This window comes from Hypanus sabinus, chromosome 6 (assembly GCF_030144855.1).
Source record: "Hypanus sabinus isolate sHypSab1 chromosome 6, sHypSab1.hap1, whole genome shotgun sequence".
Lineage (NCBI taxonomy): Eukaryota > Metazoa > Chordata > Chondrichthyes > Myliobatiformes > Dasyatidae > Hypanus > Hypanus sabinus.
The window spans coordinates 56304224-56320047 of record NC_082711.1 but is presented as its reverse complement, the minus strand read 5'-3'; the positions used below and the strand labels follow the sequence as shown (position 1 = coordinate 56320047).

The window sequence follows — 15824 nt, the reverse complement described above, 5'->3', positions numbered from 1 at the left end:
TTAATCAGGGAAAGAAGGGTTACAGGGAAAAGACAGGAGATTGGACTGAGTGGGAAATGGATCGGCCGTGATGAAATCAAAGCAAACTTGAAGGACCAAATAGCCTAATTCTAATATTTTATGATCTTATGGTCTTATCATTTGCTATTTCAGAAGTGTGCTTGGAAATAGACAGGTCAAAGTTAATCAATTCTTAACCAAACACAATTTCAATGTTTAAGTGGTAGAAAACTATTTAAATGAGGTTTCTTGAATCTAATCATATTTATCGTTTGAAATAAAGGCTTATAGTCCTTTACCCAGCTTAAAGCAAAAACTATTTTTATCCAAATAAAATATTTTCATTTTTTATTACATCATTTAAAGCGAGGATTTTACCTGAAGAATTACCGTCCCAGTAAGCCATGAATGCATGGTATTCAAAAATATTGTCTGATTTAAATTTAATCCATAGTCTGTTGCTGTGGGATATGATGAGCGGTGGGGCTTTTGCACTACAGTACTGACCAACCAAAGGAGATGTTTCATATCCGCCATTTCTGAAACAAAAAGCAAACATTAGAAACTTCTGGCTGCAATGATTTCATTTGATTTTGGCATTAATTACATGGATTTGTGTAAGGTATTAAATGTGCTTCTGAGAAATGCATATGACATCTAAATACTATCTTTCATATTTCCTGCAGAGGGTGGTGATTCAGTGGAATTCTTTACATGAAAATGCTGTGGAGGCTAGACATCAGAGGTATATAAAGATAAGGGTGATATCTTTTGGAAGTTTGTAAAATATGAGGAAGTTACACAGAACAGGAGCTAGGTCCTGAGCAGATCAGCTATGATCATATTGAATGTGTAGACCAGGCTTGAGGGTCCGGATGGTCTAATACAACTCCTACTTTTTTTGTTTTGTTTTTTCATCTTATCAATGCTGCTTCTTTCTACATGTGAGTCAACATTTTACTTGCAAGCTTCTTGGGGCCATCTGGTGCTCCCTGTGTGTTCTTCTCTACATTGGTGAGATTGATGTAGATTGGAAGACTGTTATATCAAGCACCTTCACTCTGTCCAGAACAGGCAGGACTTCCTGGTGGCCAACCACTTTAATTCCACTCTACACTCCCACTCCAACATGTTGGTCCATGTCCTCTTCTACTGCCAGCTCCTTGCAAATAAAGACTCTCTCTTATAAGCATCTTTAACAGACTTACATCTTTTCATTCCATATCCTCAGTCTTGTGTGCTATTGTACATTAATTACAGTTCCCTGAATATGAAAAAAGAACTGGATCATAATGAGATGTGGATACTTAAATGGTTTCTCTTCAAGTTCACTGCCAATTGCAACTATGTGCCAAAAAGTCTTTTTTTTTAATGAATTATAGCGCTGCAAGTTTTTTTCCTGGTACCAGTAATAAGTCTTAATTATAAACATAACATCATCTCAGTGATATAAATATGTCTTGTTGTAAGAACCTCAAGGAGAGCAAGATAAATTATATGATTTATAATAAAGGACAATTGAAGCTGTGGAAGGAACTTAAACCATGGAGTAGAATGGATGAAGGTATAAACATCAATTTCGTCTAATTAGGCTGTAAAACCAGTTTCCAGGTAATAAAAGTTATGTTATGCCTACATACTCAAAACTCCGCTCCTTCATGTTTCCTTTCATTTTAACCAGCAGGTTATCTGGACAATTCACCCATGTAAGAAATGAATTTACACACATCATAGCTCCATTATATACAAGGAAATACTTCATATGTCAGAGACACACAGACTGGAGGAGACATGATCCGTTATGTCAGTAGATGATAGTAGATTCCATGTTGCCAGGCTGAACACTGAAATTTGCAATTTCAGTTAACCCACTCCTGTGTGTCTTTCAAACACTTGCCAGTCTATCCGGGGTCGATCTCACTTCAATCACCTTTTCCATCCCTTCTTTTGCCCTATTCCGTAGGTGCAGGATCCCTTCCCCAAACCTGGTTTCATCTGCATTCACTTACATATCTATTTATCAGGGTTTCCTCAGCACTAGTTCTCTTTCCTATTCCTTCCCTCTTCCCACTTTCTCATCTGGTTCCACCCCTACCTCATCTTGCCATCTATCACCAAACAGTCTCCATGCCTACTCTTACTCATCTGGCTCCATTGGCCTAAATTTATTCTTATTATATCTCTACCTATCACTCAGCAGTCCTCTTCCCTCTTCCCCCATCTGGCTCCATCTGTCCATCATCCTCCTCCTGGCAATCCTTCATCTGGCTCCACGGTTATATTCTGAGCCTCAAAACTAGAGGGAATTGAACATGGCTAATAGCAGGCTTCAGTAGCATTTCTGTAGTGTCAAGAACTGTACTTACATTCCTTCTGATTCCACAACATGAAGGGAAAGAAAACATCATTTTATTGTACAGCCTTTAAGAGCCACTGATAAGGAGAAACATGTGCCTACTAAAGGAAAGTTAATCTAATAGTGTGATCAAAGGTCAATAGTTAATATCTTTATATTCAACTGGACAATAGCAATCCCCATGTCAGGCTGATATTTATTGATTACAGCTCAGTGTTCAACACAATCCTGCTCTAATAGACAAGCCTCAAAACCTGGGTCTCTGTACGTCCCTCTGTATCTGGATCCTTGACTTCCTCATCGGGAGACCGTAGTCAGTGCAGATTGGAAATAGCATCTCCTTCTCGCTGACAATCAACACTAGTGCACCTCAAGGATGCATGCTTCACCTATTACTTTATTTTCTATACACCCATAACTGTGTGGCTAAGGACAGCTCTAAAGTCACCTACAAATCTGCTGATGACACAACTATTGGCAGAATTTCAGATGGTGATGGGGAGGCATACAGGCATATAGGAGTGAGATAGATCAACTGGTTGAGTGGTGTCACACAACAACCTTGCACTCTATGTCAATAAGACCAAGGAATTGACTGTGGACTTCAGGAAGGGGAAGCTTAGGGAACACACATCAGGCCTCATTGAGAGACCAGGAGTGAAAAGGGTGAGCAGTTTCAAGGTCCTGGGTGTTAACATCTCTGAAGATGTATCCTGTCCTAGAATATTGATATGTCACCAAAGACTTCCACAAATTTCTACAGATGTACCCTGGAGAGCATTTTAACTGGTTGCATCACCATCTTGTATGGAGGGGCCACTACAAAAGATTGGAAAATGCTGCAGAAAGTTGATATTTCAGCTAGCTCCATTATGGGCACTGACCTTCCCAGCACTGAAGACACCTTCAAAAGGTAAGGCCTCAAAAATGTGGCATCCATCGTTAAGGAAGCCCATCACCCTCTTGTTACTGTCAAGGACAAGATACAGGAGACTGAAGACACACATTCAATATTTCAGGAACAGCTTCTTCCCCTTCACCAGCAGAATTCTAAATGGACAATGAATTACCTCACTACTTTTTTGCTCTCTTTTTACAGTACTTATTTAAATTAATTTTTAAATGTATGTCTTACTATATTTTTATTACGTATTGCAATGTGCAGCTGCCACAGAACAAATTTCACAACATATGCCAGTGATATTAAACCTGATTCTGATTCACAAAGCTACCTAAAAACTATAGGTCAAAGGCTTATGATAAACCTGGTGAACTATTTGATGGACCCCAAATATTATTTGTAATGCCCTGGTTCATATTTTTACTGTTTACTGTTGTGCTGTTAAAAAACAAGCTTCTACAAACAATATTCTGTATATTTTGTTAGTTTGTATACTTAAATTCAGTGCATCTTTTGAGGATTAATAAAATGGTAATATCTAAATACTTAGTGTCAAGGACTGCTAAATTACCTAATTTCAACATAGGCAGAAGTACAAGTCTGATATCCTTCCACTTTGAAGTCGGTAAAGTTGAGCCGAATTTGCTTATTGTCTTCCACAGTAATTATGTAGATACATTCTCGATAAATGGAGAAGCCACTTGGATAGTTTGGAGATGTAAATGTGCCAGTGGATTCAAAGAATTCTTTCCTACATACTGTAAGTAAAAGAAAATACTTTCAATGTAATGTAGCATCCTTATGTAATTTTATATGGCTGTAAGGAATAGAAATTCATTTTCAGGGAATATAGTTCGCTACACAACATTAAAAAATAGCTGCTTACATAACATACAGACTGGTTTTATGGACTAAGAACATCCTACTACTGCAAAGAAGACCTGTACTTGAGAATTAACCATGCCTTTAGCTGACTTACCCTATATCGTTATAACACTCTCATTGACCTGATAAAATACAAAATTAGCCAAGTCTGTTTGAATTATATGCACATTGACGGAAGGAGTTACCAATTGTGCTGTCAAGAAGCATATTTACTTGCAGGCAGAGCAGGTTCAATGGGAAAGATGGCCTACCCCTGCTCCTATGTCTTATGTTTCTAATGTCCTTATAGTTAATTCACATTTTGTCAGTAACAATCATAACCAGATCCCTTGAAAGACTATATCAACCACATACAGATTTGATTTCTAGAGATGAGTTAAGAAAAACTGTAACTAATGCCAAATCACCATTTGCCAAAGCACCAATAACAACATAAGACATCAAAGAAGCCCAATGGGAATCTCCTCCCAGCTGAAAATGCAGCTGTCACTACCTTTAGCTGCTTCATCTATGATCTTCTAAGCGCTACAAAGCCAGACTGGGAATATTTGCTGACAATGATAGCTTTTGGTGCTATATACAGTTACTTGATAATAACACACATTTTGCTTCAGGCAACATTTTAACTGGAGCTAATCAGTGGCAATTAACTTTCACCTTATAGAACTATCAATGACCAACTACATTTAAAGGGTGTCAAACCAATTCTAATTACCATTAAATGGTACTAAAAGCATTTGGATCATGTGCTGGTAAAAGGAGTTTGTATAGATAGGTTGGAATGAACATGTTAGACTCTGTACTGTATGACTCTGAAAAATAATAAGTCTCAGTAATTTTCTTCTTGCGTGTTCATCAATTTCTTTGTGTGTGCATGCGTGTTAGTCAAAAACATACTCAAATCAGTCACATAAATACAAAACCTGGATATCCTCTGGCATGATTCACTTCTTGAATATCTGAAACCTTACACCATTTACAGCTCTCAAGAGTGTAAGTATACTCTTCACTTAAAGCCATAAAAACACTTAAAACAATGACATTAAAAAAACAAGAGCAGAGGTAAGCACTTTGCCCTTTCAAATCTGCTCCTCCATTTTATCTAATTAAAAATGCCTTACGACCTGTTTTCATATTTCTCACTAGCTTCCTCTTGTGGTTAACTATCTCCTTCATGATTACTTAATTTGCACTCACAGGTTATTTGCCCCTTTTAATTCCTTTCTTGGTTTCCTTTTCTGGATTCCGTATTTATCTTAATCTTTGGGCATTCTATTAGCATTGACCACCTTGAGAAATTGAACACTACTCAAGACAAAGCAAACATTTAGTTGTTTATATCCTAACTATATTTTAAGTAATCACTCTCTACACTGTTATGTTCTGCAGTGTACACATATCTTCAAGAAAAATAGCACCGACTAAAACACATGACCTCTATGTGGTTTGCAGGAGTGCTACCACACACAAGTTTCCTTCCAAGGCACATACAATCCCTATAAAAAATATAGCAGTGAATTTTCTAAAGTTATGAAATTATACTCTTATAATGTTTCTAAAGTGTATACTGTACAGTATTGTGCAAAAGTCTTAGACACACATATATGTATAGCTAGAATGTATTATACTGTACTGCTACCACAAAAAAAAACAGATTTCAAGACATATCTCTTGAACCACCTGTACTAAAGGACAGGTTACACCTGAACCTGAGGGTCCAATATTCTTGCAGGCATGTTTGCTAGAGTTGTTGGGGAGGGTTTAAAGTAATTTGGCAGCAGGATGGGAACCGTAGTGATGGGAAAACATGTATTTTTATGTGTATTTAAGGCAGAATTTGTTAGATTCTTGATTAGTCAGGGCATGATGGCAAGAGATTGGGGCTGAGAGGGGGAAATAGATCAGCCATGATGAAATGGCAGAGCAGACTCAATGGGCTAAATGGCTTTATTCTATTCCTCTATCTTATGGTCTCTTAGGGAAATATTTTGAGTGGTTGGGAGGCAAGTTTCTTGCCAGAGACGGGGAGTGTCAATCACTTGTCAATGATTTGGACTATGGGATTAATGGATTTGTGGCTAAATTTGCTGAGATAGGTGGATTGGTGACTAAATTTGCAAAAATAGGTGGAGGAGCAGGTAGTGTTGAGGAAACAGAGAGCCTGTAGAGAGACTTAGATAGTTTAGAAGGATGGGCAAAGAAGCATAGGGAGAAGGCAGTGGAGTGGGGATGACTAGAAGAATTGGATCAGCCCATGATTGAATGGCAGAGCAGACTCGATGGGCCAAATGGCCTGCTTCTGCTCCTATATCTTACGGTCTTACAATAAACCTGATTCTGATATGGGTCTCTGTTGTGGACTGAGAGTGGGAAGGGGACAGGGAGAGGGGAATCAAGTTTGGGAAAAGACGAAAGGGATGGGGATGGCAGGGGAAAACAGCAACCGCCAGCGAGTTTAGTAATAATCAATAAACCAATTGTCTAAAATCAAATTTCCTTGCCTCGTGTCTCAGGGCTGGGTGTGTCTGCACCTACACCGCCCCCCACACCTGTCATTCTTTCTCTGCCACTTGTCCCACACCCCACCACAACATTCCACCCTCGCCATTCCCAATGTCCTTCGCTCTTGCCAGATTTACACATCCTCTGCTCCACATTGACAATTACAGTACAGTGCAAAAGTCTTAGTCATCCTAACTACTGCATATATGTATATATGCCGAAATGAATAAATGCACAAATTGATATGTTGTGATTATTTTAATCTATCAATCTTTCATGCATGTTGCTAGGAGCTTATAAGTAGGCTTTCAATGTGGCACTGATCTGCTGATGCATCTCGACTTTTTTTCTTGTTATGGATGCTCTCATTTTTTTTTATATCTAAGTAGAGGGTATTGAAAATATTACTGTCTGAAGAACTATTTCTTGAGCTGAAGTTGCCACCAGTACCTCAACAGCTTTCTCTTGCTGTGAGTTTCAGCATCTACAGACACCTTTAAATTGTTAACCAAATTATTTAGGGAACCGATTTATGAGATGGTTCTTGGGAAAGATGGAATACCTTAAGGTGAAGTTCTCAGGAAAGCTTTCTATCTCTTGTGTAAATCTCAGCTATAATCAATTGATGAGGCAATTGTTATGACACAGGAGAAGAAAGTACATGATCTAGCAAAACAGACATAAGAAAAAGAGGAAACTGCCAAAGATCAGGATACCAATGAGAGACTTCACAGAAATGCAAGAGAAGTTCAACCACGAGGTAATCTGCAGATGCTGGAAGTTCAACCATACAGTTTAAGATCAGTTAAATGTGATTCCCTGTTGGGAAGCGGCCTGGTCGAGGGAAGTGCCTGGTGTGAAAAGTGCTAGTCTTTGGCTCGAGAGATTCTGGCAGTTTTGGCAGTTGGATAGTGCAATCAAGAATTGATTAGCAGTTGATTGGCAATCAAGATTTGAATAGCTCAGACTCAGCAGAAAATACCTGATTGGGCAATTGAGGTCAGGTGACCTTGCAGCGTGCAAAGCTCAAGCAAATAAAAAGAGGGAGAGCTTGTGTGGAGTGGCCTGGTTGAGGGAAGTGCCTGGTGTGAAAAGTGCTAGTCTCTGGCAAGGAGGCTGAGAGAGGAGACTATGCTAGGCACAATTGGGGAGGGTGAAGACATGACTGCTAAGCTGATTCAGTGTGTTATGTGCATGATGTGGGAGGTCAGGGACACTGATGGTGCCTCTGGATGCTACAGCTGTGGAAAGTGTGTCCAGATTCAGCTTCTGAAGGAGCATGTTGCAGCACTGAAGAAAGAACTGGATGACCTCAGGTTTATCTGTGAAAATGAGGGTTTTCTGGACAGGACCTACAGTGAGGTTTTTACACTGAGGATACTGGAAGAGAGAAAGGGGGTGATGATGAGGAAGGAAAGGATGCTTGAAGTACCTTGAAGTACCAGGGGATGTACCTCTTGAAAACAGGTTCACCTTCTTGGAAGCTGTCAGGACAGAAGATACTGCCAGTCTGAGAAGCAGACAGGTCTGTGAGCTGAAAATTGGTGCAGAAGCAGAGCTGAGGAGTTACACATCAGGAGGAGCTGTGGTAGTAGGTGACTCCATAGTAAGAGGTATGGAAAGGGGTTTCTGTGGCAACAGGTGAGATTTAAGGATTGTGTGTTGTCTTCCTGGTGTTAGGATCCAAGACATCACAGACTGATTTCAGGGAATCCTCAAGGGTGAAGGTGAACAGCTAGAAGTGGTAGTGCATGTTGGCACAAATGACATTGGGAAGAAGAGGAAGGACATTCTGCAGTGGGACTTCAGAACTTGGAAGAAGGCTGAAATGCAGGACTTCCAGGGTGGTTATCTCTAGTTTGCTTCCAGTTCCTTGTGCTGGAGAGGGCAGGAACAAGGAGATAATGGATCTGAATGTGTGGCTGAGGAACTGGTGCAGGAAGCAAGGATTTACATTCTTGGACCACTGGGATCTGTTTTGGGGTAGGGATGAATTGTACAAAAGGATGGGTTGCACCTTAATAGGCAGGTGACCGGCATTCTGGCAGGCAGGTTTGCCACAGCAACACGGATGTGTTTAAACTAAGTAGTGGGGGGAGGGGATGAACTGGAAATAAGGATGGAGTTAAAGGGAAAGTGAAAATAAGAAAAGTTAAAAAGGACAACAGAATCAATGGAGTAGAAAGCTCAAGAAGAGATCATACAGTATGGTCAAGTGAAATAGGAATTGATATGAAAGGAGAGGGGAGTACTGAATTAAAAGTATATGAATGCACAAAGTATAAGGAATAAATTAGATGAGCTTGAGGCTCAGTTGGAAATTGGCAAGTGCGATATTATGGGAATAACTGAGACATGGTTTCAAGTGGACAGGGCCTGGGAAGTGAATATTCAAGGATATACATCTTATTGAAAGGACAGACTGACTGGCAGAGGGGGTTGGGTGGCTCTGTTGGTGAGGAATGATATTCAGTCCCTTGTGAGGCGGGGGGGGGGGGTGGGGACATAGAATCTGGGGATGTAGAGTCAGTATGGATAGAACTGAGAAATTCTAAGGGTAGAAAGACCCTAATGGGAGTTATCTACAGGCCCCCAAACAGCAGTCTGGATGTAGGGTGTAAGTTGAATGAAGAGTTAAAATTGGCATGTCGCAAAGGTAATGATAGTTGTCATGGGGGATTTCAACATGCAGGTAGACTGGGAGAATCAGAATGGTACTGGACCCAAGAAAGGGAGTTTGTGGAGTGCCTCTGCGATGGATTCTTAGAACAGCTTGTACTGGAACCTACCAGGGAGAAGGCAATTCTAGATTTAGTGTTGTGCAATGAACAGGAATTGATGCAGGGACCTTGAGGTAAAGGAACCATTAGGAGGTAGTGAACATCATATGATATGTTTTAACCTACAATTTGAGGAGAAGGGAAAATCGGATGTGTCAGTATTACAGTTGAACAAAGGGAACTAATGGAGCTATGAGGGAGGATCTGGCCAATGTTCAATGGACCAATACCTTAGCAGGGAAGACAGTGGAACACCAATGGCAGATATTTCTGGGAATACTGCAGAAGGTGCAGGATCGGCTCATTCCAAAGAGGAAGAAAGATCCTAAGGGGAGTAAGGGGTGGCCGTGGCTGATGAGGGAAGTAAAGGGCAGTATAAAAATAAGAGAAGTAGTATAACATAGCAAAGATGAGTGGGAAACCGGAGGACTGGGAAGCTTTTAAACAGCAACAGAAGATAACAAAAAAGGCAATACGCCAAGAAAAAAATGAGGTACGAAGGCAAACTAGCCAAGAATATAAAGAAGGATAGTAAAAGCTGCTTTAGGTATGTGAATAGCAAAAAAATAGTAAAGACCAAAATTGGGCCGTTGTAGACAGAAATGGGTGACTTTATTATGGGGAACAAGGACATGGCAGATGAGTTGAACAGGTACTTTGGATCTGTCTTCACTAGGGAAGACACAATCTCCCAGATGTAATAGTGGCCAAAGGAACTAGGGTAAAGGATGAACTGAAGGAAATTTGTATTGGGCAAGAAACAGTGCTGGATAGACTGAGTCTGAAGGCTGATAAGTCCCCGGGATCTGATGGTCTGCATCCCAGGGTACTTAAAGAGGTGGCTCTAGAAATCGTGGACGCATTGGTAATCATTTTCCAATGTTTTATAGATTTGGGAACAGTTCCTGCTGATTGGAGGGTGGCTAATGTCCCACTTTTCAAGAAGGGAGGGAGAGAGAAAACAGAATTATAGACAGGTTAGCCTGATGTCAGTGGTGGGAAAGATGCTGGAGTCAGTTATAAAAGAGGAAATTATGACACATTTGGATAGCAGTAGAAGGATCAGTCCAAGTCATCATGGATTTATGAAGGGAAAATTGTGCTGGACTAATCTTGAGTTTTTTTTCTGGATGTAACTATGAAAATGGAAAAGGGAGAGCCTGTGGATGTAGTGTACCTGGACTTCCAGAAAGCTTTTGATAAAGTCCCACATAGGAGATTAGTGGGCAAAATTAGGGCACATGGTATTGGGGGCAGAGTACTGACATGGATTGAAAATTGGCTGGCTGACAGGAAACAGTAGTGATTAACGGGTCCCTTTCGGAATGGCAGGCTGTGACCAGTGGGGTACCGCAAGTTTCGGTGCTGGGACCGCAGCTGTTTACAATATACATTAATGATTTGGATGAAGAGATTAAAAGTAACATTAGCAAATTTACCGATGACACAAAGTTGGGTGGCAGTGTGAAATGTCAGGAGGATGTTATGAGAATGCAGGGTGACTTGGACAGGTTGGGTGAGTGGGCAAATGTATGGCAGATGCAGGTTAATGTGGATAAATGTGAGGTTATCCACTTTGGTGGCAAGAACAGGAAGGCAGATTACTATCTAAATGGAGTCAAGTTAGGAAAAGTGGAAGTACAATAAGATCTAGGTGTTCTTGTACATCAGTCAATGAAAGCAAACATGCAGGTACAGCAGGCAGTGAAGAAAGCTAATGGCATGCTGGCTTTCCTAATGAGAGGAATTGAGTGTAGGAGTAAAGAGGTCCTTCTGCAGCTGTACAGGGCCCTGGTGAGACCCCACTTGGAGTATTGTGTGCAGTTTTGGTCTACAAATTTGAGGAAGGACATTCTTGCTATTGAGGAACTGCAGTGTAGGTTCACAAGGTTAATTCCTGGTATGGCGGGACTGTCATATGTTGAAAGATTGGAGTGACTGGGCTTGTATACACTGGAATTTTGAAGGATGAGAGGGGATCTGATTGAAACATATAAGATTATTAAGGGATTGGACACTGGAGGCAGGAAGCATATTCCCACTGATGGGTGAGTCCAGAATGAGAGGCCACAGTTTAAGAATAAGGGGTTGGCCATTTAGAACAGATGCAGAAAAACTTTTTCACCCAGAGAGTGGTGGATATGTGGAATGCTCTGTCCCAGAAGGCAGTGGAGGACAAGTCTCTGGATGCATTCAAGAGTTAGATAGAGCTCTTATAGATAGCGAGGTCAAGGGATATGGGGAGAGGGAAGGAACGGGGTACTGATTGTGTATGATCAGCCATGATCACAGTGAATGGTGGTGCTGGCTAGAAGGGCTGAATGGCCTACTCCTGCACCTACTGTCTATTGATATTACTTGGCTGTGAGTCAGATGAATGTGACAACCATCCTACAGACTTTCAGTGTCTCAATCTTTCTGACTGAGGACAATGACGAGCTGGCACTGAATTCCCTGGCATGATGTATTTTACTGTCTTGTAGAGGGAGAAGTGGGGTAGGTTCAAGAGGGAATGGAGTTTAATATAGTTTCTGCATTGATAGTAGTTAGAAGACAGTGGATTAATGGAGGAAGTCAGTGTGCTGAGAGAGAATAGGAGATGGCATTGTGGGTTTATAATAATAATTCATTGGAATGTTGGAAAACTGGAAAAATGACCTTAATGAAGTTCAAGATCAGAGCCTAGAAGGAGGAATTATGCTTACCAGTAGTGTTTTTTTTGTGCTTATTAAACTAGTTTTTGCAGTGGGGTGATGCTCCTACTTCACATTTTAACTAACTAGCTGGCACAGCATCATTTTCTCATTTGGTGGGGAAAACATTTCTCACAAAGATCACTGTTAACTAAACCTGAAGGACAGTGCCAAAAAAATTATGTTTGCAGAGATCTATAATGAGCAGAATAGGATCCATAATGAAAGCAGTGTTTGATTTTAGTAAATAAAACCTTCATGTAAGAAGTGTTTTCACCCTTTAACACACTACCTCAGGACTACAGCCAGAAAGAGATCAAAGCTTCAGCTGATGCAATGTACTAAAGGACTCTCAGTCCTAGAGTGGTTAATCTTAAACAGCTCAAATTCCATGCCTCGTTTTTCTGCAATAGTTACAAAATTTGGAGTACATACAAGGTGAAAGATAGCCTACATGGCCTTGTTAATGCCAACTGTGTCAATGTGAACTAATGAGATACTGTATTTATATAACCATATAACCGTATAACAATCACAGCACGGAAACAGGCCATCTCGGCCCTCCTAGTCCGTGCCGAACTCTTAATCTCACCTAGTCCCACCTACCTGCACTCAGTCCATAAGCCTCCACTCCTTTCCTGTCCATATACCTATCCAATTTTACCTTAAATGACACAACTGAACTGGCCTCTACTACTACTACAGGAAGCTCATTCCACACAGCTATCACTCTCTGAGTAAAGAAATACCCCCTCATGTTTCCCTTAAACTTTTGCCCCCTAACTTTCAAATCATGTCCTCTCGTTTGAATCTCCCCTACTCTCAATGGAAACAGCCTATTCATGTCAACTCTATCGATCCCTCTCAAAATTTTAAATACCTCGATCAAATCCCCCCTCAACCTTCTACGCTCCAATGAATAGAGACCTAACTTGTTCAACCTTTCTCTGTAACTTAAGTGCTAAAACCCGGGTAACATCCTAGTAAATCGTCTCTGCACTCTCTCTAATTTATTGATACCTTTCCTATAATTCGGTGACCAGAACTGTACACAATATTCCAAATTTGGCCTTACCAATGCCTTGTACAATTTTAACATTACATCCCAACTTCTGTACTCAATGCTCTATTCATGTTTCTTTTTAATCAACAATAGTGATTATTATCAATAGTGATAAGGTCTGTAGTTAAATTTGGCCAGGTCTCTCTCCACCATCTCCCCCACCACTTCACAAAAGTTTATTCCAATCTACATTAAAATTATTCTCATTAGTTCACAAGTCATTAAGGGAAGATTTAAATAATTGGAGGTGGTTCAGAGAAGCATTATTAGAGTGGTAGATAGAATGGGTGGGTTATCTTATGAGGTATAGTTAGGCAACCTTGGCTTGAACTTGCTGAAGTTTAGAAGAGTGAGTTGAGTCATGACAACAACATACAAGATGTATTGTCCATTTAAGAAAAAAACAGGGAGCTTTGCTCAGAAGGTTGTGAACCTTTTATTTTTAAGGCAGAGTTAGCTCTGTTTTTGAAAAGCACCTCAAGCAGGTGGGTACTTAAAACTAAGGCATAATCAGCCATAATCATATTAAATGGTGAAAGAGGCTTGAGGAGATGAGTAGTTAATTCATTTGTTTGAGAAAATCCATCACCCCTTGACATTCAATGGCATTATCATTACTGAATCCCCAACTATCAATATTTTTTAGGTTACATTGACTAGAAGCTGAACTGAAATAACTATATACAAAGTGTGGCAGAAAGAGTAGGCCAGAGGCGATGACTCCTATGGCAAGTATCTCAGCTCCCAACTCCTCAGAGCCTGTACACACAATTCAAATTGGAAGTGTGATTGAATACATTCCACTTATCTGGATGAGTGCTGTTTCAACAACCCAAAGAACCTCAACAACATACAGTACATAGCAGCCCACTTGGTAGATACTCCATCCACAACCATTCACTCACTCCACCACCAATAGCAGCAGCAGTTTGTGTCATCTACACGTTGTACTGCAGCATTTCACCAAGACTCCTGAGACAGCACTTTCCAAACCCATGACTTTTACCAGTAACAGTAGCATAAGCATGTGAAGATCACCACCTGGAATTTGCACTCCAAGCCACACAGCATACTGAGTTTGGAAATACATCACCATTCCCTCACTGTCACTGATTCAAGATCCTGGAGTCCCTCCCTAGCAGCATTGTAGGTATAACCACAAATTCCTATGTATATTGGATACATTGTTCTTAATCCAACCCTAACTTTGGATTTACTGCAGACTTACTAAGAAGTTAATGGAAACATTATTAGAAGGACAATGATTTTCAAGGTCGTTCGGTATGGATCTTTTTGTTCAGTATTTCTCTTCAGCTTATATTTGACTTCAAATGCCTTATTATTTTTTGCACTATGCTTTATAAAACTCCTTGTAAGCCATTCAGATTTCTTTAACTGATTTTATTAAAGTAACAACTTCTCTGATGGACCATCTTTAATTTGGGTCATTTGTTATATATTTTTCATTGGGAACATATTACTTGTACAGTAAAATTAGTTTTTATGTTTCTGTCAAAATGAAAGGTAAATTTTTATGCACTTGACAGAATAAAAGGCAAGGATAACAGGTTTATGGAACCTTGGTTTTTGACAAAGTAAGAAAAGTAGGTGCAAAGCAGGTATAGGCAGGAAGAGGTATAAGAGGAGCAAGGGTACACTTAAGGTGATCAGGAACGATAAAAGAGGGCATGAAATTTCCCTAGCAGACAAGGTGAAGGAGAATTCCAGGGGCTTTTACAGATATATTAAGAGCAAAAGAATAGCAAAGGACAAAATTGGTCCTTTGGATGATCAGTGGTTATCTATACATGGAGATGAGAGAGATGGGGAGATCTTAAATGGATTTGTTTGCAACTGTATTTACTCGAGAGACAGACACAGAGGCTACAAGAGTGTAGCAAAGCAGCAGTGATGTCGCGGACCTTATAGGAATTACAGAGGAGGAGGTGCTTTCTGTTGTGAGGCAAGTTAGGGTGGATAAAACCCCAAGGCCTGACAATGTGTTCTTGCAGACCCTATGGGAGGCTAGTGCAGAAATTGCAGAGAAATTTGAAACATCTTTAGCTATGAGTGAGGATAGTTAATGTTCTGTTGTTTAAGAGAAGCTCAAAGAATAAGTCAGGAAATTACAGGCTGGTAAGCCTGACATGAGTAGTGTGCAAGTTTTTGGAAAGTATTCTAAGAAACAGGATATATTAGTATTTGAAAATGATAAGGTATAGTCAACATGGCTTTGTACACAGTAGGTAATGCCTAACCAATCTGAATGAGTTTTTCAAAGAAGTCAGCAGGAAAGTTAATGAAGGAAAAGCATGGACTATAGCAAACTCTTTGACAAGGTCCCGGATAGGAGGCTGGTCAAGAAGGTTCAGTCACTTGGCATTCAAAATGAGGTAGTAAATTCGATTAGACATTGGTTTTGTGCAAGAAGCCAAACAGTAGTAGCAGATGGTTGCCTCTTTGGCAAGAGGCCTGTTACTAGCGGTTTTCACAGGGATATTTCTGGGTCCATTGTTTGTCATCTATAATCAGCAATCTGGATAATAATGTGGTGAACTGGATTAGCGAAATTGTAGATGACACCAAGATTGACGATGTAGTGGACAGTGAGGAAGGCAGTCAAAGCTTACAGCAGGATCTGGAC

General features: G+C 40.3%; 1 protein-coding gene across 1 annotated transcript in view; it reads right to left on the bottom strand.

Moving 5' to 3' along the window:
• Positions 1–15824, bottom strand: part of cubn (cubilin (intrinsic factor-cobalamin receptor)) — a 359402-nt gene that overhangs the window by 262492 nt on the left and 81086 nt on the right. Inside the window, exons 20-21 of the mRNA XM_059971453.1 lie at positions 3829–4015; positions 379–539 (exon numbers count right to left, since the gene is read on the bottom strand). Coding sequence (XP_059827436.1) covers positions 379–539; positions 3829–4015 — 348 coding nt within the window. The remainder of the gene's footprint in view (positions 1–378; positions 540–3828; positions 4016–15824) is intronic.